Below are 25,083 nucleotides of genomic sequence, written 5' to 3'. Positions count from 1 at the left end.
CCCTGGGATTATCCAGGCAAGAACACTGGAGTGGGTTGCCATTTCCTTCTCCAGTGCATGAAAGTGAAAAGTGAAAGTGAAGTCACTCAGTCGTGTCCGACTCCTAGTGACCCCATGGACTGCAGCCTATCAGGCTCCTCCATCCATGGGATTTTCCAGGCAAGAGTACTGGAGTGGGTTGCCATTGCCTTCTCCAAAAAATGGGACTAACAATACCTATATATCAAGAGTGATGTGAGGACCAGGTGAGAAAATGCATTCAAGAGATTGAGCAGTTTGCTCAAGGAGAGAGCCTGGAAGCAGGGGGACCAGGTTTTAAATTCAAGTCTTTATGATGCTGGATCTTTATACCTTAACTTCTATACTATCCTGCCACTAAAATGGACCCCACGGCTAACTTCCTCAGTCTTATAATCTTAATACGTTAGAATATCCTCTCCCTAACTTAGGAAGAATACTAACATTTATTCATCCATCCATCCATCCATTCATTATTTTATTTATGTATGCCAGAAATCTCAGCTTTAATTGGTGATGCAAGGCTCACCATTTAGGGCCTGGGGTTTGCTCAATGACAGAATTAGAATACTTGATAGAAAGAACAGCCTTTGGATTGGAAGGAAGACTGACAGAATGGATGAGTTCAAGTTTTAGTCCACCATGAACATTAGGACAGTTTGCCCCTCAGTAAACTACTCTAATTTTTATCCTGAAAGTTAAAAAACCCTCACAAACATTTATTGAGATACACATGTACCATACAATTCACTTATTTAAAGTATATAATACTATACTGTATTATAGTCAATTATACCTCAATGAGGGCTTCCCTGGTAGCTCAGCTGGTAAAGAATTTGCCTGCAATGTAGGAAATCCTGGTTTGATTTCTGGGTCAGGAAGATCCCCTGGAGAAGGGTTAGGCTACCCACTTCAGTGTTCTTGGGCTTCCCTGGTGGCTCAGATGGTAAAGAATCCACCTGCAATGCAGGAGACACGGGTTCAATCCCTGGGTTGGGAAGATCCCCTGAAGGAGGGCGTGGTAACCCACTCCAGCATTCTTGCCTGGAGAATTCCCATGAACAGAGGAGCCTGATAGCTACAGTCCATGGGGTCACAAAGAGTCAGACACAACTGAGCGACTAAGCAGTACAGCATATCTCAATGAAATTAGAAAAAAACACTATAAGAGTAGAGTTGTATAACCATCACCACAAGCAATATTAGAACATTTCATTATAGCAGAAGGAAACTTCATTCCCATTAGCACTCACTCCCCATTTCTCTACTTCTTCCCCACAAGCCACTAAGCTTAGACAATCTATCTTCTGTGTCTAAAGATTTGCCTAGTTGGATATTTCATATCAGTGGAATCACACAATATGTGACTTTTTGTCTCTGATTGCTTTTTTTAGTGCAATGTTTTCAAAGTTCACCCATGTTGTAGCATGTCGCAGTACTACACTGCTTTTTTGGCTGAATAATAATCTATTATATGGACTTCCACTGCAGGGGCCACGGGTTTGATCCCTGGTGGGAGATTTAGGATCCCATATCACACGGAGATTGGCCAAAAGAAAAAAAGAATGTTAAAAATTAAAAAATAAATAAAATGTCAAGTAAAACTGTAAGTCATATATACGTAATGCCTATGAGAAGCTTCCCTGATGGCTCAGTTGGTAAAGAGTCTGCCTGCAATGTGGGAGACCCAGGACTGATCCCTGGGTGGGGAAGATCACCTGAAGAAGGAACTGGCAACCCACTCCAGAATTCTTGCCTGGAGAATTCCATGGACAGAGGAGCCTGGTAGGCTGCAGCCCATGGGGTCACAAAGAGTTGGACACAACTGAGTGACTAACACTTTCACTTTCACAATGCCTATGAGATTTGTTTTTTTGATTTAAAGAAACACTTAAGTAGTCTAGTTTCAAAACTGTAACTGTTTAACTTGAAAGCAAATGCAGTGGCTAATTAGGTAAAAACCTCTTAGCTTTGAAAATGAGAAATTGTGGGTCAGGCAAACTGTACTTGATTGTTTTTTGGTCCAATCTGGCAACAATCACTGATGGCTGCTTAAACTCCCATCTGCTTAAGTGACAAGTTCCTGGGGAAATTCTGTAATAGGTCATTTGGGACCCCCAAAATCCAGTCAATATTCTTTTTTTATTTTTCTTTGAATGCCTTTTATTGGCTTCGAATAGAATCCAAACATATTTCTTTAGAGGTCTAACCTACTTATTTGTGCTCTTTCACCAAATGTTTGACTCTTGAGTATGTTTATGTTTTTATTTTTTAAATATAAATTTATTTATTTTAATTGAAGGCTAATTACTCAATATTCTTAACATCCCTAAATATGGGACCCCCAGACATATTTCTTCAAATGTGACACAAGAGGAAGTACATACTGCTGCCTATGAAATACTTTTGCCAAAATAACTGAATCTTAATCTAATCATGCTTCTAGATCTAACTACCAGTTTACAAAAAATATGGAGGCTAATAGAACAAGAAAAATGATACTACATGTCAGCCAAATATAGAATGTTGGAAAATCCAGAAGACAAAACGGTCCAGTTTATTCACCCAAACTATAGTATAGAAAGGAGATGGGGAAGTAGTATAGACCAAAATAATCTTAAGAGACATATAAACCAAATAAATGATATGGATGTCCTCTTCCTGAGTTCTTCAGATACAGAATAAGATATAATAGACGTGGTAACACTATCAGTTTCCTAAATGAGAGGACACCTTTGGAAGGAATTAAAGTGTTACTCAAAACATTCCCAAGGTGACTTTGTGCTTATTAAATTAGAAACTGCAGATATAAATCACTGCATTTTTAAGGGAATCCAAGGAAATCATTCCTATCTATAAATTCTGGAGAGAAAATAATTAGGTTTTTTATTTTACTTTAATTACTAGGAGACAGTATTTTCCTTCTCAACTCAAGTAGGATACACATCAATGAGTAGGAGTGAATTTTAACAGTTATTGTATTACTCTATAACCACAAAAACATACTGACTCACTTCCATTTAAGCACAGAAGCTAAATAAGATCCAAGTGAAATGCTAGGAAAGTCATCTCCAACTGAGATGCCAACTAGAGGTTCAGGTTTTCATGGCAGTTCCAAAGTTCCCCTAAATCCTGAATGAATGAAACTTTGGAGTCAGTCACACCTGTAACTATTCCTGGTTCTGATAGTTTGGTGAATTTGGGCAGGTAACAATTATTAAAAACAACTCTGTGGAATTTACAAGGTATAATTTACAATTCTCAAATGTACAGTTTCATGATTTTCGTGAATTATACCATTGACTAACTATCACCAATTTCCATCACCCCATAAAGTTTTCTCCTGCCTATATTCAGCCAAACCTGCTCCCAGCCTGAGCGAACACTGATATGCTTCCTAAATCTACACATCTGCTTTTTCTAGACATTTTATATAAATGGAATCATACAAAACAGAGTCTTTTGCAGCTGGTATATTTTTAAGTTTCATCCATGTTGTAGCATGTAGTTTCCTTTTAACTGCCAAACACTATTCTATTGTATGGATATACCAGTTTATTCATTCACAAATTCAAGGACATTGGAATTGTTTCTACTGTTCACCTATTATGAGCAATGATACTACAAACATTGGTGTACACGTTTGTGAATACAATTTTTCATTTCTCTTGGGTATAGTATCTAGGAGTGGAATTGCTAGGTATAGTGACTTTATGTCTAACTTTTTGAAAAACTGCCAAACTGCTCTCCAAAGTTGCTGCACCATTGTACATTCCCACCAGTGATGTTTGGGGGTTCCAGTTTCTCCACATCTTTGCCAATAGGTGTTCTTTTCTCCTTTTGATTATAGACATTCTAGTAAGTATAAAGTGGTATCTCATAATCATTTCCCTAACAACTAATGACATTGAGCATCTTTTCACATGTATATCTCCATTAGTGAAATGTCTACTCAAATCTTTTGTCCACTTTTTGATTAGATAATGCATCTTCTTATTGTTATAAGTATTTTTAAATTTTTTTAAAAAAAGTTTATTTTTGGCTGTGCTGAATCTTCATTGCTGCATGGGTTTTTCTCTTTTTTCTGCATGGGTTTTTCCGTGGAGAGTGGGGGCTACTCTCTGGTTGGGTTGCGGTGCATGGGCTTCTCATTGAGGTGGCTTCTCTTGTTGTGGAGCACGGGCTCTAGGCACTCAGGCTTCCATAGTTGCAGCATGTGGGCTTAGCAGTTGCAGCTCCTGGGCTCTAGAGCACAGGCCCAATAGTTGTGGCACATGGGTTTCGTTGGTCCTCAGCATGTGGGATCATCTCTGATTGGGGGTCGAACCCATGCCTGCTGCATTGGCAGGCAGATTCTTTATCATTGAGCCACCAGGGAAGTCCCTAGGTATTCTGAATTTATTCTGGATACAAGTACTTTGTTGGCTATGTGATTTTCATATATTTTCTTCTAGTCCGTGGCTAGTCTTTTTCTTAATACATGATTTAAAAGTGTTACTTTTTTACTAAGTATATAAATATATACTTATTTATATACTTATGTATATACTCATGTTTTTATATACTTATATTTTACTTATTTATATACTTATTTACTTATTTATACTTACACTTATTTATATACTTATATTTTACTAAGTATATATATATATATTTTTTTTTTTTTTATTAAGTATATCAGTTTTTTCTTTTATGGATCATGATTTTGGTGTCATATCTAGGTCATTTTTAACTCAACATCAAAAGATTTTTCCCCTTGCAATTCCCTGGGGGAAGTCCTCCCAATGTAGGGGCCTGGCTTTGATCCCTGTTTAGGGAACTAGACAGCACATGCATGTTGTAACAAAGATCCCAAGAGCCACAACTAAGACCCAGCACTGCCAAAATCAATAAATTTTTTTAAAAAAAGGTTTCTCTCCTGTTTTCTTCCAGAAATTGTGTAGTTTTAGCTTTTTTACATTTTGGAGTACAATTCGTTTGAAGTAATTTTTATGTATTGTGTGAAGTAAGGATCAAAGTTCTTTTCCCACTATACATGGAAATTTGGGGCTTCCAGGTGTACAGAATCCACCTGCCAATGCAGGAGATGCAAGAAACATCGGTTTGAGCCCTGGGTCTGGAGGATCCCCTGGAGTCGGAAATGCAACCCACTCTGGTATTGTTGCCTGGAAAATCCCATGGACAGAGGAGCCTGGGGGGTTACAGTCCATGGGGGCGCAAAGAGTTGGACACAACCGAGTGACTTGAGTAGCAGCAGCACACCTGTATATTCAGTTATCTCAGCACTACTTGTGTAAAAAGAAAACGACTGTTTCCCCATTCAATTGTTTTAGCACATTTGTTGAAAATCAAATGACCATAAATGTTAGAGTTTATTTCTGGGCTGTCTTTTGTGTTCCATTGATCTATACATTTATCCTGTGCCAATACCACACTGTATTCATTATTGTAGCTTCATAGTAAGTTTTGAAGTCAGATAGTGGAAGTCTCAGAGAAGGAAATGGCAACCCATTCCAGTGTTCTTGCCTGGAGAATCCCAGGGACAGAGGAGCCTGGTGGGCTGCTGTCTCTGGGGTTGCACAGGTTGGACACAACTGAAGTGACTTAGCAGCAGCAGCAGCAGCAGCAGCAGTGGAAGTCTGCCACTTTCACTTTTCTTTTTCAAAACTGCTTTGGGTATTCTGGTTCCTTTGCATTTCCACATAAACTTTAGAATCCAACTTGTCAATTCTAAAAAGAGAAAGGACTGCTGGGGTTTTGATAGAGATTATATTGAATCTGTAGATCAATTTGAAGAGAGAACTGTCATCTTAACAAGTGTTCAATTTATGACAATGGTATACTTATTTACCTGGATCTTTGATTTCTCTCAGCAATGTTCTGTAGTTTTCAGTGTATAGGTCTTGAATTACTTTCATTATATTTATTTGGATTTTTCTTATACTCTTGCAAATAAAATTGTTCTCTTTAATTTTTAGATTGTTCGCTGATGGCATATGTATTTATTTCTGTATGTAGATCTTGGTAGACTTTAACGCTCCCATTTTGTCATATGTAAAAAGGAAATACCTGCCTAGCAAGATTCTGTGCAGAATAATATACATAAAATTTCAGCAGAAGGCTAAAAATGAAACCCTCTTTCTCACTCACACACACATACACACACACACAATTCAATCACCTAAAATGTGAGGTCACATTATTTTGAGCAAAGTGAAATGATCAGGATGAGGCTGGTACAGAAGACAGTAGCATCACCAAGAGTATTATATCTGAATTTGCATAATCAAGGGGTTTTACTGCATTTTCATTAGTGTAGCAAATAGATGTTTGTTGATATTTTCTAACATCTGCATGTACTGATTTTATAATCAGAACAACAAATGCTACTTCTTAAAAAGTAAAAATTAGTAATCCATTACATTTCATAAAGAGGAAAAGTAAAAGGACACAGAAATGCTTGAATTCAATTTGCTGAGACCAATTAAATATACTTCCAGAAAAACTGCACAGTACTAGCACTCAGGCTACAAAAGTTGTTGGTTTTCTGTCGCTTAGTCATATCTGACTCTTTGGGACCCCATGAACTGCAGCACACCTGGCCACGACAGTAAGATGTGTAATTTATGAACCACTGCAAAGTTCAGCAGGCTGAGGTACCCCAATGACTACAGAAGCAGATGCAAGGAAGACAGATTTCCCTGTGGCCTTAACCCATCCTAAATTCTCAAACTTCCAACAACTATGGCAGTTTTATTTTGATTTTTTCTCCCCTCAAATTTTGGCTGTTCAGCTTGTGGGATCTCAATTCCCCGACCAGGGACTGAACCCCAGGCCACCACAGTCAAAGCACAGAATCCTAGCCACTAGACCACCACGGAACTCCCATATTTTGACCTATTTTAATATACTTGGTTTCCACTTGAAAACTATTGATAAAAGAACAGAGTGAAACTGAGAAGCAGTTTAGTATCAGATCAGATCAGTCGCTCAGTTGTGTCGGACTCTTTGCGACCCCATGAATCGCAGCACGCCAGGCCTCCCTGTCCATCACCAACTCCCGGAGTTCACTCAGACTCACGTCCATCCAGTCAGTGATGCCATCCAGCCATCTCATCCTCTGTCGTCCCCTTCTCCTCCTGCCCCCAATCCCTCCCAGCATCAGAGTCTTTTCCAATGAGGCAACTCTTCGCATGAGGTGGCCAAAGTACTGGAGTTTCAGCTTTAGCATCATTCCTTCCAAAGAAATCCCAGGGCTGATCTCCTTCAATAAGGACTGGTTGGATCTCCTTGCAGTCCAAGGGACTCTCAAGAGTCTTCTCCAACACCACACTTCAAAAGCATCAATTCTTCGGCGCTCAACCTTCTTCACAGTCCAACTCTCACATCCATACATGACCACAGGAAAAACCATAGCCTTGACTAGACGGACCTTTGTTGGCAAAGTAATGTCTCTGCTTTTCAATATGCTATCTAGGTTGGTCATAACTTTCCTTCCAAGGAGTAAGCGTCTTTTAATTTCATGGCTGCAGTCACCATCTGCAGTGATTTTGGAGCCCAGAAAAATAAAGTCTGACACTGTTTCCACTGTTTCCCCATCTATTTCCCATGAAGTCTAGTATAGACACATGAAATTGTGTCTATACTAGACTAAACAAGTATTTATTGTTACACTAGACACAGTCTAGTACAGACACATGAAATCGTGCATTTATACAGATCCCTCCGATTCCAGTCCAACCCATCTCGTCCGGGATTGCCGTTAGTTAGGTGAGCCTCACTGCTCACCACTTACCTTTCAGCAGCACCATATTGCTTCACACCTCTACTGTACCTGTTTGAACCTAGGCTGTCAACTTTGAAATTGGGCAACCCTATTTTCAAATACGGCCCTGCCAACGAAGACTTACGTGATCTGGGCCTACCCCCGTCTATTTACATGTCTAGTTAATACACGTCTAGTATAGACACATGAAACAAGTAACAATAAATACTTGTTACACTCAACAATCATTTATTGTATGAATGACATTAATGTATTTAAAAATGCCATCATATTTGAGAGAAGTTCGGAAACCCCGAACTCCTTCGGAAACCCCGAACTCCTGCGAAGTCTTAGAAAGCAGGGCAAACCGCCTGGCAGCTCGGCTACCGTTATTGCCCACCGAAGTGTCGGGAACAAGACGCCCACAGGCAGAACCCGGAAGGGCGGCGACCCTAAAGGCGGAGCAGGCGCGGGAGCCGGGCTGGCGCCGTAGGTGGGGCCTCGGGCTCCTTTTTTCATTATTGGAGTGCACCACTGCCAGTCTCGGCCTCCTTCCTCCCGTCCCCGCCTCTTCCGCTCAGGCAGTTTGTTAGGTGGCGGGTGAAAGCCGGCGGTTACTTCCGGTTGGGGGAGAAAAGTTAGGCCGAAGGCGGGGCCAGGAAGAGGGAGGAGGAGGAAGAGGAACGAGACGGACGGTGGGTCCTCTAGGTTGTTCGGCAGCGGCTGCGGCTCCGGCTCTCTTCCGGGAGGACGATGGACAGCCAGGGCAGGAAGGTGGTGGTGTGCGACAACGGCACCGGGGTAAGCGCTCGGCGGGGAGGCTGCAGCGGCCGTAGGCCGCGGCGCGGATGTGCGGGGAGCGCGCGGGCCTAAAGCGCCCGGAGCTGCACCCCTGGGCCCTCTGCCGCCCGAGCCGAGGGGCGCTGGCCAGCGCTTTCCACCCGCGTGGGTGTGGGGCTCGAGCGGGCTGGACTCCTTAGTAGCCCCGAGCTGGGCAGTCCCGCAGCTCGGGGTCAGGACGGCGGGCGAGGCCGGCGATGGATGGGGTTCCCACCTGCTACCGGGCCGGGGCCGGCCCAGCGCTCTAGCCGCAGGAATTTGGCTCGAGGGCTGGAGGGGTAAAAGGCTGGGCTTGTGCGTTGCGAAAGGGCTTCATTCTCCAGGGTCGCCGGTGTGTAAAAAGGAAAAAGACCAAGAGGCCTTGCTCTTCCTGTAGAGTTGAAGATACGGAACAGGAGGCAGGAAACGGGTTTAAAGAAAAAAGGGAAGTGCTGTCAGGCAATGAACCTCAGTCCTTTCGCAGTGTTTGAGGCTTTTGTTGTTTTGTTTTCTTGTTTTCTGAGAGGATGGAAGGCCAGATCGGTTGTGCATCATTTACTTTTTGTTCTCCATGCTGGATATTTGGCCCAGGTGCAGCCCCCCAGAGACCAGTATGTTTCCGTGGTTGATCTTGATCCTTTAAGGCCCAAGTATTAATTCTACTAACCTTAGGGAAGTTAATCAGTTTGGGTTACCCCTCCTCTTTTTTTCCCTTATTGGCAGGCTTATTGGTTAATGTTAGTATTTAAGATCCTAAAATGCAAATAATTGTAAAAATCAGAGTAAAACACTGATTTAGACATTATTTGAAAGTTGTTTCTTTCAGTCACCCCTCCCCCCAATTAAAAAAAAATGTATTTTAGGCAGCGAAGTCATCAAATTAGAATACAGAACTCTTAGTTATTTTGGGTGAGTTGTGTGGTGATCACTTCCCCCTGCATTACAGCAATTTCTAACCATTTTGAAGCTGCAATATTTTGTCACTTTATCCCCTTCCTTCCATAAATGTAATATATGAATTAAAATAGATTTTGCATGAACTTCAAGTCACTTTGGAAACTGGATCGTTGAGGGGAAAAAAGAGTTGATATTCACCGCCATAATACTGCCTTTGATTGAATTTTTACAAGCAATGATTATACTAGCTTTATCTGAACTAAGTTGAAAATGGATGAGAGTAAGAAGAGTGTTATCATTTTTTTTGGTGGCTCAGATGTTAAAGTGTCTGTCTACAATGCGGGAGACCCGGGTTCAATCCCTGGGTTGGGAAGATCCCCTGGAGAAGGAAATGCCAATCCACTCCAGTACTATTGCCTGGAAAATCCCATGGACAGAGGAGCCTGGTAGGCTACAGTCCATGGGGTCCCAAAGAATTGGACACAACTGAGCGACTTCACTTTCACTTTCATACAAAACAGCATAGTACTTAAAAAGAGGCAGCTTCATCACCACAAAAACATTTAAAAATTTTATTTTCATTTATGTGTGTGTTCTTTATTAAAGTTATTTATGTGTCCACAAATGTGTATGTGTATGTGAAAGTTTTGAAGGGATTTGTGAGAAATTTATGTTCATCGTGGTTATCTGTGAGACTAGGGATAAGAGTAAGGTCAGGTGGGAAGGACTTCATGACTCAGTTATTGGGAAAATGTTCTTTATTTTTTAACAAACCATTTAATGTTAAACTGTCTTTAAATGAAATTATAAATGTGTTCCTTTTACAGTTAAAACTCACTTTAAAGGTGCTTTTTTAAAAAAATTGGCCTAATTCCCCCCTGTAGTCTCAAATTGACATCTAAATAAATGTAAATCTTTAAAAAATTGATACTAATGTATTTTTTTGTGACTATGCCAGTTTTTTTTTTAGAAATTGAAGTCTGTTATATTTTAATGGATTCCTCCTCTTTGAAGGACAGTGAAACCAGTTTTTGTAGTATATGTTTTTTTCATAATATTTAATTAAAAAAAATTTTTTTTTCTTGTTCTTAAACTTTTTTTTTTTGGCTTTGTGGCATGTGGGGATCTTAGTTCCCTGGCCAGGGACGGAACCCACGCCCCCTATAGTGGAAGCAAGTCCCGTAATTAGTTTTATGTTACTGTTTCATTAGCTTGTTAGAAAACTCATTGTATATCTGATTAGCCTTATGTCTAACCTATAATTTAAGAATCTTGTTCCTTAAGACAAAAGATAAGTTATTGTGACATAAGTAGAAAAGTGTAGTTAATTCAAACAAAACCTTGTGTAATATTTGGCATTGTATTTCTAGTTACTTTAAATATCCAGATTTTCTATAGGACATGATTGACTTCATGAAGAAACTTCATGAAGAAAGCTCTGATGTAGTACGTAGTCAAGAATGCTTTGATATTTCTGAAAATTTAGAGAATTAGGAGCCACTTAGAGTCTGTATTTCTTATACTTCATAGTCCTCTTGATTTTATTTAGGTACTTGAAGGTCTAATGATTCTTCTGTGATTAAGAAGATACTAAAATTTAGTTTCTAAAAATTTATGAGAATAGTTGTTACTCTAAAGCAACTTGCCTCTTAACACATTTTAGGTTTTAAAATTATAGGCCATTTGAGAAGTTGATTTTTTTTTTTTTTAAGCCTCTCTGCTGCTGCTGCTGCTAAGTCACGTCAGTCGTGTCCGACTCTGTGCGACCCCATAGATGGCAGCCCACCAGGCTCCCCCATCCCTGGGATTCTCCAGGCAAGAACACTGGAGTGGGTTGCCATTTCCTTCTCCAATGTATGAAAGTGAAAAGTGAAAGGGAATTCGCTCAGTCACGTCCGACTCCTAGCGACCCCATGGACTGCAGCCTACCAGGCTCCTCCGTCCATGGGATTTTCCAGGCAAGAGTACTGGAGTGGGGTGCCATTGCCTTCTCTGGCAGGCCCTAAAAGGAAAGCCCTAAGGGTAGATGAGTTCTTACGATCACATGCCAGGTGGTGGTCCTGCTCTTCGACCTCTCCGGCTCCCAAGCTGACCAGTGCCTCTGTAGGGCCTCCTAGAGGAGGAAAGCTCATCGGATTCCAATACCTTATGCACTTCATCCTCATAACCATCCAAACCTAAAATGGAGCCTGTGTAAACCGCCACCTAAAATAAAGCTGGGGAAGGTGGCCAGATAGGTGAAGATGTGGAGATCTGCTTCGGCTTAGGTGCCTTTCAGGGGTTGGGCCCAGGCCCCTGATGTTGTGTATTTTTTGGCCAAACTTGGGTGATTTCATCAACATTGAGTTGGTTTACCTACAGTGAAGACTTCTGGAGCGCCTGCTGTGTGACTGTTATAATTTTTAGGGTCCAGTGATACAGAGTAGCTGGTAGTGTTAAGATAGTTACACTTTTTTTTTTTAATTGTACTTACACAGTTCACATTTGTAGTTGATTACAGCTTGCTTTATCAGGCTTAAACAAATTTATATGTTGGATTTAGGAGTGTTTGAAGTAGAACCAAATCAAAAGTAGATGCTTTGGAATAAACAATAAATATTTTGGTGATCTAAGATCAGAGTAATCACTATGCAATTAAATTATTATATCAGTGCCATTTGTTTAAAATAATAAAGGAAAAATACAAATTAAATAAGCCCAAATGAAGCTTTATAAATCTCAGTTTGTTTTTTAAGGGGAGAGAGATACCTTTAGAGCAAATGTACAAGGGCTTTTTTTTTTTCTTAAAAGAAAATTATATTGTTCATGTTCTTACCATTTGATGACTCAGTGGGAAGTAAGGGAGCCTGTTTAAACCACAGTGCTGTGAAGAGGAAACTATATATGGTAAAGTCTGTTTCTTAAACACAGCCTTATTGCACACAGTGAGAGAACTAAGTCACGAGGTCTTAAAATGATTGAAGTGAGGGGAGGTATTTCAAGAATTAAAGTTATGCCAAACAAGTAGTTTAGAAAAGAATATTTTCTTTGTATATTATTACCTTATGGTTTAGATCTTAAAAAAAAAATACTGGCTTTTTTGCAAGAAAGGAAATGCCAGGTTGTCTGTTGGTTATATATGACTGAGAAATAGATCATTGTAATTATGTTCTTGTTATTTTAACTGCTAATGCATTGACATCTGAAATAATGTGATATAGTGCAGCTATTGCCATTTTGACCAAACACTAGTTCCCTGTAGGAATTCTAGCACTGGATTACTGTGGCAGCATCTACTTCCAATAAGCTACTGCTTAATCAGAGTAAATAATCTCATTAATTAGTGATTGCTGTCTTTAATTTGAACTAAAAGCCAACTTTCCATTTTTAAAATAATTTTTAAAAATATTTATTTTTAAAAATATTTATTTTAATTAATGCATTTATTCGGTGGCACCAGGTTAGCTATGGCACATGGGAGCTTTAGTTGTGGCATGTGGAATCTAGTTTCCTGACCCCTGGTCTCCCTGCATTGGGAATGCGGAGTCTTAGCCACTGGACCTCCAGAGAAGTTCCTTCATCTTTTAATGAAGCACAGGATAGTAGTTTGGAGTTACTTTTATAGTTTTAGGAATTCTTAATTTTTGTCTTCTTACCTTAGGCACTTGGCAAATATGTTGTCCTGTGAAATATGCTCGAACAAGAATTTTACCTCCCCAGCCTCCTGACTGCCTGGGGGCGTGGGGGGTGGGGGGATGGGACAGACACTTGACTTGGGCTCCATCCCAGGCTCCTCCTCCCACCTTCACCTAGTGTTAAGATTTCTCAGGTAAATCATTGGTTTGCATTTAATATGCTGAAATTGCCTTTACAAATGTGTAGATTCTTTTTTTTCATTCATTTTACAATTTTCTTAAGAATGTTTATACTCATGGACACTTTTGTCTCACCTAGTGTGTTTATCTGCTCATTATGTCACTACATAAAAATTTAATGTGTACATTGTATTTGCTGTTTATGTTTGGAATATATGTATAAATTATGACTAAAGCTGATACTTGTCTGGTGGTCATGACAGATTTTATTTATGTAGAAATATGAATATAGTGGCATAATGAGAAGAGATTCTCTGGTCTTACATCTGATTTCAGTTCACATCAAGTGAGCTGGCTTTTGGCTTAAGGACTAGAGAGTTTGATTTAGAAGAGATGAGTGTAAGAGGTTTTTTCCTTTTAATTTGAATAGACTAGAAAATACTAAGTAGTATTCTTTGTCTGCGGCAGTTGTCGCTCCAGCTCTTTCTGGGTCAGATTGATAAATTATTTGGGAAGATATTGTGGAAAAATGAACTAACACTTCTGAATTATGTTAAACACTTTTTTTTAGGGTGGGAAGTATATTGTTCTTTACTATCAACCACTATTCAAGTAGAAGTAGGTATGAGCAAGCAGGATATCTATTGCATATGCCATCATATCACACTAACTTCAGCCTTGGAAGGTAATCCAGAAAGAATCGTATCATAGTTTTAGGTTTTAGAAAACCTAGGTTCAGTGGCAAACTGAGCAGGACTAGGTTTTGTGGGTTTGGGTTTTCTTCCAATTTTATGTGAATTCTAAAATGTGAATGGTTTTCTTCCAATTTTATGTGAATTCTAAAATGTGAACATGAATGAGGGGATATGAACTCAGGTGGTATTGGAAATGTGCAATTTTTTTAATTTTAGACAGATTTTTTTCAGACTAGAGCTTCAGTCTGCTGAAGACATGATTTTAACATATTTTTTTAAAGTACTATTTTTAAAAAACTTGCAGTTATGCATGGCAGAATGTACTAGGCTATTTATAATTGAATGTGGTTCATCAACATCATTTCCAACAAGGTTATCTTTGAAATAGAAAAAATTTGTATTTTAGAGGGTTAGTCAGAAGTCAGTGAGTTTCAGGTTGTTGCTAACTTTTACCACCATCAAACAAAACAGTTCCTTGTATGTAACAGCTTTCTATCCACTTTCGTGTTATTTCTGTCATATGTCACATTCAGATATTGTTTTTCTCCTGAATTCTTCTAAGAGAATGTGGTGCCAAATCCATGGAACAGTAGATTGTCTCAATATTGAACATATTCTCTATATTAAAATAATCATAATATTGTACTCTTGAGTCAGCAGCAAAACTTCATTTTTATTGATCAGTTAAATAATACGCACCTAGTTTGTGTCAGACTCTGTTCTAGGTGCTTGGGATTCATCAGTAGACACAAAAGTGTTTGCACAGTCTACTGTACATTGCACAAAATCTTGTTAAGGGAATGGTAGAGGTTGATGACAGCTCGTCTCTCATATAGCTTCTTCCTCCCACCCTGAAGTTTTTAACTGCCTTCCTTGTAATGGCTGCTCTTAAAAATAAGGCTAAGCAGATTGTATTACTGATACAAGCATTAAAAACCCTAGGAGTCATTAAATCTCCTAGTGCATCTGTTTCTTATTCATAAAGTGGAAGTATTATTAGAATCAATGCTACATCCTCATTGGAGAAGTACACTATCTAAATATGAACTTATGTCACCTGGTATTACTAAATGTTTTTCTAAATATAAAAATGTAAATAGCCAAAAATGCCTAATAAATGTTTATTTTAACTTGATGCTGGTCCAGATGCCATTTGATTTTCCCATTTTGGGAAATGATGTTACTTAAGTGAATTGCCAGACATGAATGAAAGCCTGCTTTGGTTCTGTCCATTTTCTGACATTTCTTTTAAAACTCCTTAGCATTCTTTGAATGAATTTGTCCCTTCCTTGCTGTGCATCAAGGCAGCAGGTTCCAGCATGCACTGCTCAGCTTAGGTCCCTTGAGGCTTTCCCTAAGAGTTAACCAGTCAAGAAATGGGAACTCCAGTAGTCGGTCCATGAAGGAAACAAATGGAGGATATGATAGACCTGGTGATTACTTTGGGTAATTTGAAAGCACCAAAAGTTTAGAATATTATATAAATGCAAAGCAGTACTTTTCAGATGCAGTTGTTAAATGGATAATAGTGTAAATACTTTGACACTAACCCACTTTTTACTGTTCTTTTTCCAGTTTGTGAAGTGTGGATATGCAGGCTCTAACTTTCCAGAACATATCTTCCCAGCTTTGGTTGGAAGACCTATTATCAGATCGACCACCAAAGTGGGAAACATTGAAATCAAGGTAATATTTTATTTATTGATAAATGAGGAGCAAAACCTACTGAAGTGTTCTTTGAATTAAGTAGTTTTAAGATGTTGATGCCTTGAAAAGCAAAGGAGGAGGGCCGAATTGCTTATATTTTAAATTTTTATCAACACGTGAAGAAAGGTACAGAAACTGAAAGTAATTTCGTCTGACTTTAAGTGTAGCCATTACTCTCTGAATACAATAAAAATAAGATTTTTATGTTGATGTGAATGCTGTATTAGGGACTTAAAGCCCTATAGTATAATTTTAAAAGAAATCAGCCTGGTATTTTTATGTCTTTCAATTTCATATATTTGTCATTCAGGGTTAGTGTCTCTTTGGGAGCTGAAACTTCTTCCATGTTCTCATGGCCTGATGCCCCTACATTTTTATATAGCTAGTCAGGAAAAACAGAGTGTGCATCTTATTGGTTCCTTTTTTCCCCAGTATAATAACTGATTTCCATAGTGTGCAGGAGGAAGCTGTGCAAGTCTTTATTTGACCTTGCATCTTTTATCTTAGGACAAGGAGAAGGGCGGGAATGTTGTCATCGCCTACGTACTGTTCTTAACATGAGATTGGACCTTAATAGATTTTTATCTTCTATTAAAGGAGGTGGAAATCAAAAGGGAGTTAACAATATTTTAGAAGGGGGAAAAAAAAAGAACAATCAAAATCAGTGGTTACCACTTGACTTAAAATCTTCAGATAGCCTAGGGATCAGGTTAGGTTATACGAAATGTAGTAGAATTTAGAAGCTGTTTTATGAATCATTTGTGAACAGACTAGCATCGTTGGTCCTATCTGGACAGTCCTTGACAAGACTTCAGAGAGTGTGTTAGGTTCTAAGTTAAGGTACCCGTGGGATGTTTGTTTGAGGTGTCTAGAAAGCTGGTAATAGATAGTAGACATTTGCTGCTTAAGAGCTCTCTGCTGTTGGGACTAGAGGATTGAGTTACACGATGAATAAAAATACAAACTGAAACTTGGGTTCTGTGATAATGTTTTTAAAGACTTAAAAAAGTGAATGATTCTGGCCTCTGTTTTATTACAATCAGAAGGGATACTCAATATGAGAGTTTTTTGGTTTGGGTTTTTTTTTAGGGTCTTTTGGGAATTTTATAGAATCCCATATTCTCTTTTTGTTAACTCCTTTTGTTCTGATTGAATTCCATCTTAAATGAACTCAGCTAAAAATTTAGCTAGTAATAGTGATAAGGATAAAGTTTTTTAATAATGTTGAAAGTCACGTTTATTCAGTATCAGCCTTTTAAAGAAGAATGGTTTTTGAATATACTTTATGGATAATAACATTTTTGAGGTATTAAGCTACATCACATATAGCTATTTTTATTGTCCAGCATAGTCACAAATAATTACCTGTATTTTTTACTCCCACTTTTCTTGCTTTTTAAGGGGAAGTGATAGAAATGAATCTAAGTGATACTCAAATAAGACATTTTTGCTAAGGAATTCCCCAGTAGCATTTGCTTGTATGGTTTGTCAGTCTGTTAAGTTGGTTTATTTCTGTTCAATCTGCTTAATCTTTTTAAGTCTTTCAAGTTAATTTGTTCTTCCAGTAGAAAACAGTGAAAGAAAAGAGAACTGTGTCAAATTTAACTTGACTACTAGAGCTTGGAAAATCACTCTACACACCCTTTACCTATTCAGCTAGACCTTTTCTGCTGTTTATTTTCCTTAATTAAAGGTACTTAAATTCAGTAACAAATGAAAGAAATTTGACTTTTTTGGAATACCTATGCCTAGTGGATTGATTTATACTTTTTGTGTCTTGTTACCTAAAATGTGGTAGACTGAAAACTGGAAATTTAAATTGTTTAACGAGTTAACTTTCATTCAGGAGGTAATAACTGTCCGTGTTAATTTGGCCCTAATTATTAACTCCGTAAACTGTAGTAGTACTGCATCTGCCTCGACCTAATTTGTCTCTATTGCTTGTATGTTTAAAAATTTCAGTGAGGATTTTATTTAGGCCTTTTCTGACTCTCACTTCTACCTTCTCTCTCTTCACCTTTCTTGACCTGTTGAAGTAGAATAACAAAAAGATGGTAAGTGAGGTTACACACATGCTCTCTGTTTGTTTTCCACTTTTGCTTGGTGGGACAGTAGTTGTTGTTTTGTGTCCCTTTAGTATTGGGGAGGGGGGTGATTCCGTATTTTAATTTCTAAGTACTTTGATTTTTAACCTTTTTCATTGCTTCAATTTGGTAGCAACTAATTAAGTCCTATACTCTCCTGATTGCATACAATGGACCAAACCAGAACTAATTACTAACATAGTTTTGAATTGTTTTCCTTGTGTTTTTTGTAGATGAATGTTACAATTAAAATGGAATGTAGTGTGCATTATGTTAGAAACCAAGTGGCTTTCTTTAGGATATGTGTGATCCAGAAAAGTGGGGTGAAGTTGTTGCACTTGGATCAATTCACTTTACTGACCACTGTTAAATTGAACATTGCTTGTCATAGCCTATATATGTATATATTTGCATCTGGTACAGTATCATATGTGTATTTAATAAACTAGGTAAGATTGTAATGTGCCAATGAACTATAAATAGTAAAGGAGAGAAAAAGAGATTGATTGGCTTCCTGTATTATCCTTATTTATGAGCAGATTTTACATTACCTGATTATAAATAAGAAAAAGGTCAAAGTCTTGTAAGACTTTTCCATTGACAGTGGATTTTACCTCTAAATAAAAACCATTGTGCCTTTTTCATTTGAACTAGAACTAGACACATCCCGGCAGTTGAGTCTTTTATTATATTTTTCTGTGATAGTCTTATGTTTTTCTATAGTAGATATTCTCATTTGTTTTTAATATTATTTGTAAGTAACTTTGACAGAGATAAATATCAGGCCTTTCTAGTGATAAGTATTTTAGCTAGTGACAGTAACTAGTTAAACTAGTGGCAAGTCTTCTTTTGAATAAAGAAAAACATGGAAAACTGGAAATTACTATATCTCTAAATAAAAGATCATACATTTGTCTTAAAATCCTAAGGAGAGTAAGAAAAGAGGGTACTTGCAGAGAACTCTTTAATGCTTTTTATGAAATTTCTTTCTTAGGAATTTAATTGTGGTTTTAGAGTATATTTGATCTGATTTCCAAGTTGTGGTGATATTGTTCAGAATGATTCTTGGCGTATCTCATCTACACTGCTTGCTTTTCATAAAATATAAATGCCTTTAAAATGGCATTTCAGACAGTTACTGTAATTTTTCATTTTTTCAGATAATAGGTGATGGTTTAGGCTTGAGGTCCAGTGATGAGGTGGGTGGTAAAAACAACAACAAAACAAGGCCTGATCTGACCGCTTGTAATCTTGATCTTAAAGATGAAGGCAAGTTCCATAAAACTCTTAGCATTTTGGAGTTTGGGAAGTTGAAATGTTCTAGGGAAAACTATGTTTTAGGATTTTTTGGAATAAAATTTTAAATAAATTTTTGAATTAGGTAGCTTGAGTTACTCAAGAATGTTTGCACTAATTTGACAAGTTAACACTTGTTTTCTTTCCTTTTAAATGTCCTCTTTGTTCAGAGGGATGGTAAGATACTTGATGCCAGATGTTTCAGTTAATTCTTCATAGTATGTGTGCCCTAGAAGTAGACACATGACACTTGAGTTGGTATTAGATCAGACATATGTAGGCCCCTATTCTTGCATGGAATAAGAACTAAATAGTCAGATGTGATTAGACCAGATTTATACTAAATTTGTTGAAATATAGTTGTGAATATGTATCAGTGATATAAACCATCTTAATTATCTAATCTATTACTATCTTGTATAACACACAGAAAGATACATTCCAGAAAAAAGTAACTAACATTATATATTAAATTATATTGATGGCTGGAAGTCATATAGGTATTTGGAGATACAGATTCCTCCCCCTGACATTTTATTTTGAAGTATTTGGAATACACAGCAAAGTTAAAGGAATTTTACCATGAAACCCATAGATCCATCACCTCGATTCTGACATTAATGTTTACTATACTGATATATAACATATTTATCGATTTATCCATCTGTCCATCAGTGTAGCTTGTCTTTCAATGTATTTGAAATTAACAGTATTCTTTTCCCTAAGTAATTCAACAAATGCATGTCATTTACTAGAGTTCTCTAATATAAGATTTTTAGTTTTTCATTTTTGTATCAGATAATTCTAAATAGTATTTAAGAAGTTTGAGTATTAAGGCATGGTACATTAATTTTACATGAAATTTAGTTGCAATAGAAACATTTTAGTGAATATTTCTAGCATCTGCTTTAACTTTGTTTTTCCTTTTTGTCGCTTTCAGTGGATTTTCCAGTGGTTTTTGTTTTTTGGTTGTTGTTGTCTTTAAATAGAGTTCTCACCCTGGTTTCTTTCTTATCTCTTTTTTAAAATCATTATTTAAAAAAATTTTAAAGTCATATATTTATTTAAACTTCTGTTTTAAAACATCTTAAGATCTTACAGCAAATAGTAGCTATTTTTGATACTAGCATTTTTTTAAATTCATCAATATATGTTTAAGTCAGGATCATTTAGTATTTTGACTAGCCAATTTTTAAAGTAAGTTTTAATTCTGAGACATCATTAGCCTTATACACATAAAATTTGACTTTTGAAATGTGGGTCATCTTAAGTATGTGCTCGTTGGAGACAAGACTTGTGAGTATTCTGCTTCCTGGGTGATAGCATAGTATACTTTAAGATTGGAAATGTTGCTTATGAGATAATTTTAAAGAAGAATTTCTTCTCTGTATCATAATTTTTTGTATCTCTACAAATTATCTTTCATCTTGGTGAGGCATATATTGAAGCTTAATTTCAGTTTTAATTGAGGCATATCTAGGTAGACGTTTGTGAAATTTACAAGTTTGTGGTGCATATATCCATTATTACAGTATAATAAAAATCATTTTATTTTTTGCTTCTCATTATGCTGTATGGTACTACACTTATCATTTTGATATTTAGTACAAAGAAATGTGCTGCATGCGTTGAGCATTTTTCTACAAGTTTTTTTTCCCCCTGATGTGCTATCTCACATATCACAGGCCTTATTTTTTGAACATTTGAGCAAAAGAAAGAGATGAAACCTCATACAAACCCCTCCAAAATATGAAAATGTGGGGTTTATTTGTGCTAATACTCTTCTTTTGGAAACATATTTATTAAAGGTAAGGTCAATTTATTGATTTAAACCACATTGTACATAAAAACGTATTATTTATGATTAAGATTTGCAAGACATTGTTCATTAAAGGAGAGATCGACTTTTTAACTTGTGGAATGAAGAAATTTATCTGAAAGTGCCAGAAATATTAAAATTAATTATTCCCAGTTTTCCAAAATATAAGGATAATTTTCTGATGGTATTTTATGCAAAAATTTGGTCTAAAGCTTTGATATTATAATTTTCTAGGATCTTATGGTTGGTGATGAGGCAAGTGAATTACGCTCGATGTTAGAAGTTAATTACCCTATGGAAAATGGCATAGTACGAAATTGGGATGACATGAAACACCTGTGGGACTACACATTTGGACCAGAAAAACTTAACATAGATACCAGGAATTGTAAAATTCTACTCACAGAACCTCCTATGAACCCAACCAAAAACAGAGAGAAGATTGTAGAGGTAAGTTTTTAGATGGGTTGTGCATATATATGTTTCTGTGATGTGATATTAAAGCAAATTTTTTTGTTTTATCTTCCCTTGTTGTTGAGAATAAAGGAAATAAGAATAATTGTTACTTTCTCCCAGATCCTGTTTATTGAGCACCTAAGTATATGTTAGTCATTATAAGTAGAATATACCAGTAAACAAAGCCAAAATCCTGCTGCTATGGAATTTACCATCTAGCAGGGGAAAATAGACCCAAAAAAATGAATTAATTGAATGGTTTATTAGAAGATACTAGATGCTGAAAGAGGGGTGGGAAAGAGTAAGGGAGATGGGGCATGAAGGAAGGCTGCGTTTTTCATAGGTTGTGGTAGTACGTATCTGTAAGGTGATATTTAAACGGAGGGAGTTAGCCAGTAACTAACTGGGGGAAAAGCATTCCAGGCAAAGGAGTAACCAGTGTAAAGGTCTTGAAATGGGAGCAAGTGTGGCATATTAGTCAGCAAGGAAGCCAGTGTGGGAGAGCAACAGGAGATGAGGTGGGAGAAATAATGGGGCCAAATCATCTAGGGCCTTGTAGGTTCTTATAGGAAATTCGATTTAAACTCTGAGTGAAATGTGGGGCTGTTACAAGGAAGAGCTATTACAGATGGAGGTTTCTGTGGCTGCTGTGTTGAATGTAGAACATAAGGAGGCAAGGGTAGAAGAAAGACAAGTTTGGAGACTTTTTCAGTTATCTAGACACCCAGATAATGATGGTTAGGATTAGGGGTAATAGCAGAGAAGGTAATGATAAGTGGCCAGATTGTGGCTCTGTTTCGAAGGTAGGGCCAACAAAAAAAATCCTGATTTCTTAAATACATGTGATAGTTTCACTTGAGCAAAGACGGAGTAGAACAGGATTTGGGAGGGAAATTGATCAGGAGTTCAGTTTTGGACATGTTAGGTTTTCGTTAGACATCCAAGCAAAAATGGTTATATATATAAGGTCAAGTTCAGGAGAAAAGTCTGAGACTGGAGGTATAAACTTGGGAGTCACGAGGATATAGATAATATAGTTAACCAAAGAAGTGATAGCAGACAGTGGAGGAATGCTGGGGGCCAGGGAGATGGGAGGGCTCGGGAAGAGAGGTGGAAACAGTAAGGAGGTAGGCAGTTAAAGAGCAAAAAGTCTACATTCTTAGTACTTTAGATGGGTAACTTTGCAACAGTTATCTTTCATTTTGTTATATATGAGATAGGAAATTTTAATTACTTTGGATTTTATTAGCTTTCCAGATACTGCTTAATGTAAGTAAATGTTTTGTTTTACTCATTGACTATGTTGAGATGTTGATGGAAATTTTAGAAGAGATTTAAAATTTTTGTTTTTTCAAATTTTGAGATTGTGGTTTTAGCTGCAGAATCCATATCATTTTTTATGGTTCATTTTTTTCCCCCCTCCTAGCCACCCCTGAAACTATGAAAGATGGGCTTTATTGTATTTATATTTTAATTGTGCTTTATACTTTCTAAATGATTTATAGTTACTAATAGTTTGTAATGGATAAGTGGTCATTTATAATTGCTCTTTATTTTTAGCAATGCATTGCAAAAACAGAGTGTAGAGATATTTTTGTATTGAATCAAGAGGTTATGAGACAAGGAATCCTCTTTCAAAAAAATAATACAGTAGCAGAATGGAAACCAAGTTTTCTTTCAACTGAAAATTCAGGGAGATGGCATTTGCTATGTAGTGGATAACACCATATCTGCCATCCACTAACTAACTATTTGACTAGGACAGATATTTTTTTTAAACTGCAGAAATGACAAGAATTAGTTTTACTACACACTCTAAGGACTCTTCTTAGTTCAATGCTCTTTTTTACTTGTAAATACAAATTTGACTATGACTGATAATGCCCCATTTTAATCTCATTCAGAAAGTTGTTTCTGAACTACAAATACTTCTTAATGATCTTATGAATAAAAACAAATTTGACAGACTGTCAAGTTGATAAATGCAAATACAGTTGATAAATGCAAATGACCTTTGAACAACACAAGGTTAAGGGTGCCAATCCCCCTCAGTCAAAATTAGTGTAAAACTTTATAATTTGCCCTCTGTATCCCAGGTTCTGTATCCCTGGATTCAGCTGATCTCGGATCATGTGATGGTGTAGTATTTATTTATTAAAAAAAATCTTCAATTAAATGAACCTGCACAATTCAGAACAACCTGTGTTGTTCAAGGGTCAGCTGTATACCAATTTCATCCCTGTAGCAGGGGGATAAAGGATGATGGAATAGAATACTAGTCAGAAAATTTAGTTGCTTAATTGATGAGTTTGTGTTTCAGAGTTGTAAAATTTATTTATTAGGATTTTAAAAAAAATTTTAATTTAGTTTTATTGAAGTATGGTTGATTTACAATGCTGTGTTAAGTTTCAGGTATACAGAATAGTGATTTAGAGGTTTTTTTGTTTTGTTTTGGCTATAGCATGTGGGATCTTAGTTCCCTGACCAGGGATCGTGCCCCCAGCAGTGGAAACACAGAGTTTTAACCACTGGACCACTATGGAATTCCCCAGAGTTGAAAAAATTTAAACTGAATATCATTCTCATTGTGATCGGTTGTAAAATTTCTAAATATCAGATGTTCATAGTGGTAGTCTGCACTGCCAGTCAGTGAATGCTAACTGTGGATGACAGAGAAAATCCTACGGAATATTCCTGGCCAACCTGCGATATGGACAGTGAGCAGCATTGTGAGCAGAGAGGACGTGAAGGAGCTCCTCATCCCTGCAGTGGACCTCAGCATAGGGTGGAGCGCAGACTCAGCAGCTGAGCAGCTTCTGAATCTGCCAGCATTCAAGAATTGTTTAGTTTTGTTTCCCTGCTGTACCGTTTATTACTTGGAGGTAGAGCCACAGTCTTGCTTGGCCCAGGTTGAGGGAAAGGGATGGGAAGGTTGGCAGTTAAGTAGTTTGTATAGTTTGTCTTTGAATTAAAAGACATTTCCCTTAAGGGACATGAGTTGAGAAGGTCTTGTTCAAAAACAGAACACTTTGTTTCACTCTTACCTGCCATTAGTTAAAAACTCTCAGAAATCTTTGCTTTGTAGAACTTAAGAAATGCTTGGGGACTCAGTGTGTATTTTAAAAAAAAATCCGTCCTCAAAATTGGGGCTGCCTGACAGCAGGACTTTAGTAGAGGCAAGAAACAGCTGTAGAGAATGGAAGATTCTTTTGGGTCCTTTGATTCTATTTTGATCAGCTAATCCACTCTGGCCATCAAGAAAGCATATATTAATATATATATATATTACATTATATGTATAATGTAATTTTAAAATACTAATGTTCTCCCTTTCCTTTTGCACTTTTAGGTAATGTTTGAAACTTACCAGTTTTCTGGTGTGTATGTAGCTATCCAGGCAGTCCTGACTTTGTATGCTCAAGGTAGGTGAAGCTTAACTTTCAGTATCATTAATTCAGCAAACATTTGTTACATGTATTTTATGTCAGAGGAATTTGATTTCTCAGGAAGTTTTAAGTCCCAGAAAGCTCAGTTTCATGTATTTATATTTATTCAAATACTCCACAGTTTGTCAAATAAAATATACACATTTTTATTTTCTTTACTAAACATTAATTAATTCAGCAAACATTTGTTACATGTATTTTATGTCAGAGGAATTTGATTTCTCAGAAAGTTTTAAGTCCCAGAAAGCTCAGTTTCATGTATTTATATTTATTCAAATACTCCACAG

At 37.1% G+C, this 25,083-nt stretch overlaps 1 protein-coding gene across 1 annotated transcript in view; it reads left to right on the top strand.

Moving 5' to 3' along the window:
• Positions 1 to 8,415: 8,415 nt before the first annotated feature.
• ACTR2 (actin related protein 2) overlaps positions 8,416 to 25,083 on the top strand; it is a 37,793-nt gene continuing 21,125 nt past the window's right edge. The window contains exons 1-4 of the mRNA XM_070379363.1: positions 8,416 to 8,584; positions 15,564 to 15,674; positions 21,129 to 21,344; positions 24,700 to 24,772. Of these exons, the coding sequence (XP_070235464.1) occupies positions 8,537 to 8,584; positions 15,564 to 15,674; positions 21,129 to 21,344; positions 24,700 to 24,772 (448 nt within the window). The 5' untranslated portion in view covers positions 8,416 to 8,536. The remainder of the gene's footprint in view (positions 8,585 to 15,563; positions 15,675 to 21,128; positions 21,345 to 24,699; positions 24,773 to 25,083) is intronic.

This window comes from Bos mutus, chromosome 11, assembly GCF_027580195.1.
Source record: "Bos mutus isolate GX-2022 chromosome 11, NWIPB_WYAK_1.1, whole genome shotgun sequence".
NCBI classification, from domain to species: domain Eukaryota; kingdom Metazoa; phylum Chordata; class Mammalia; order Artiodactyla; family Bovidae; genus Bos; species Bos mutus.
This window is presented reverse-complemented; position numbering and strand designations above follow the sequence as displayed.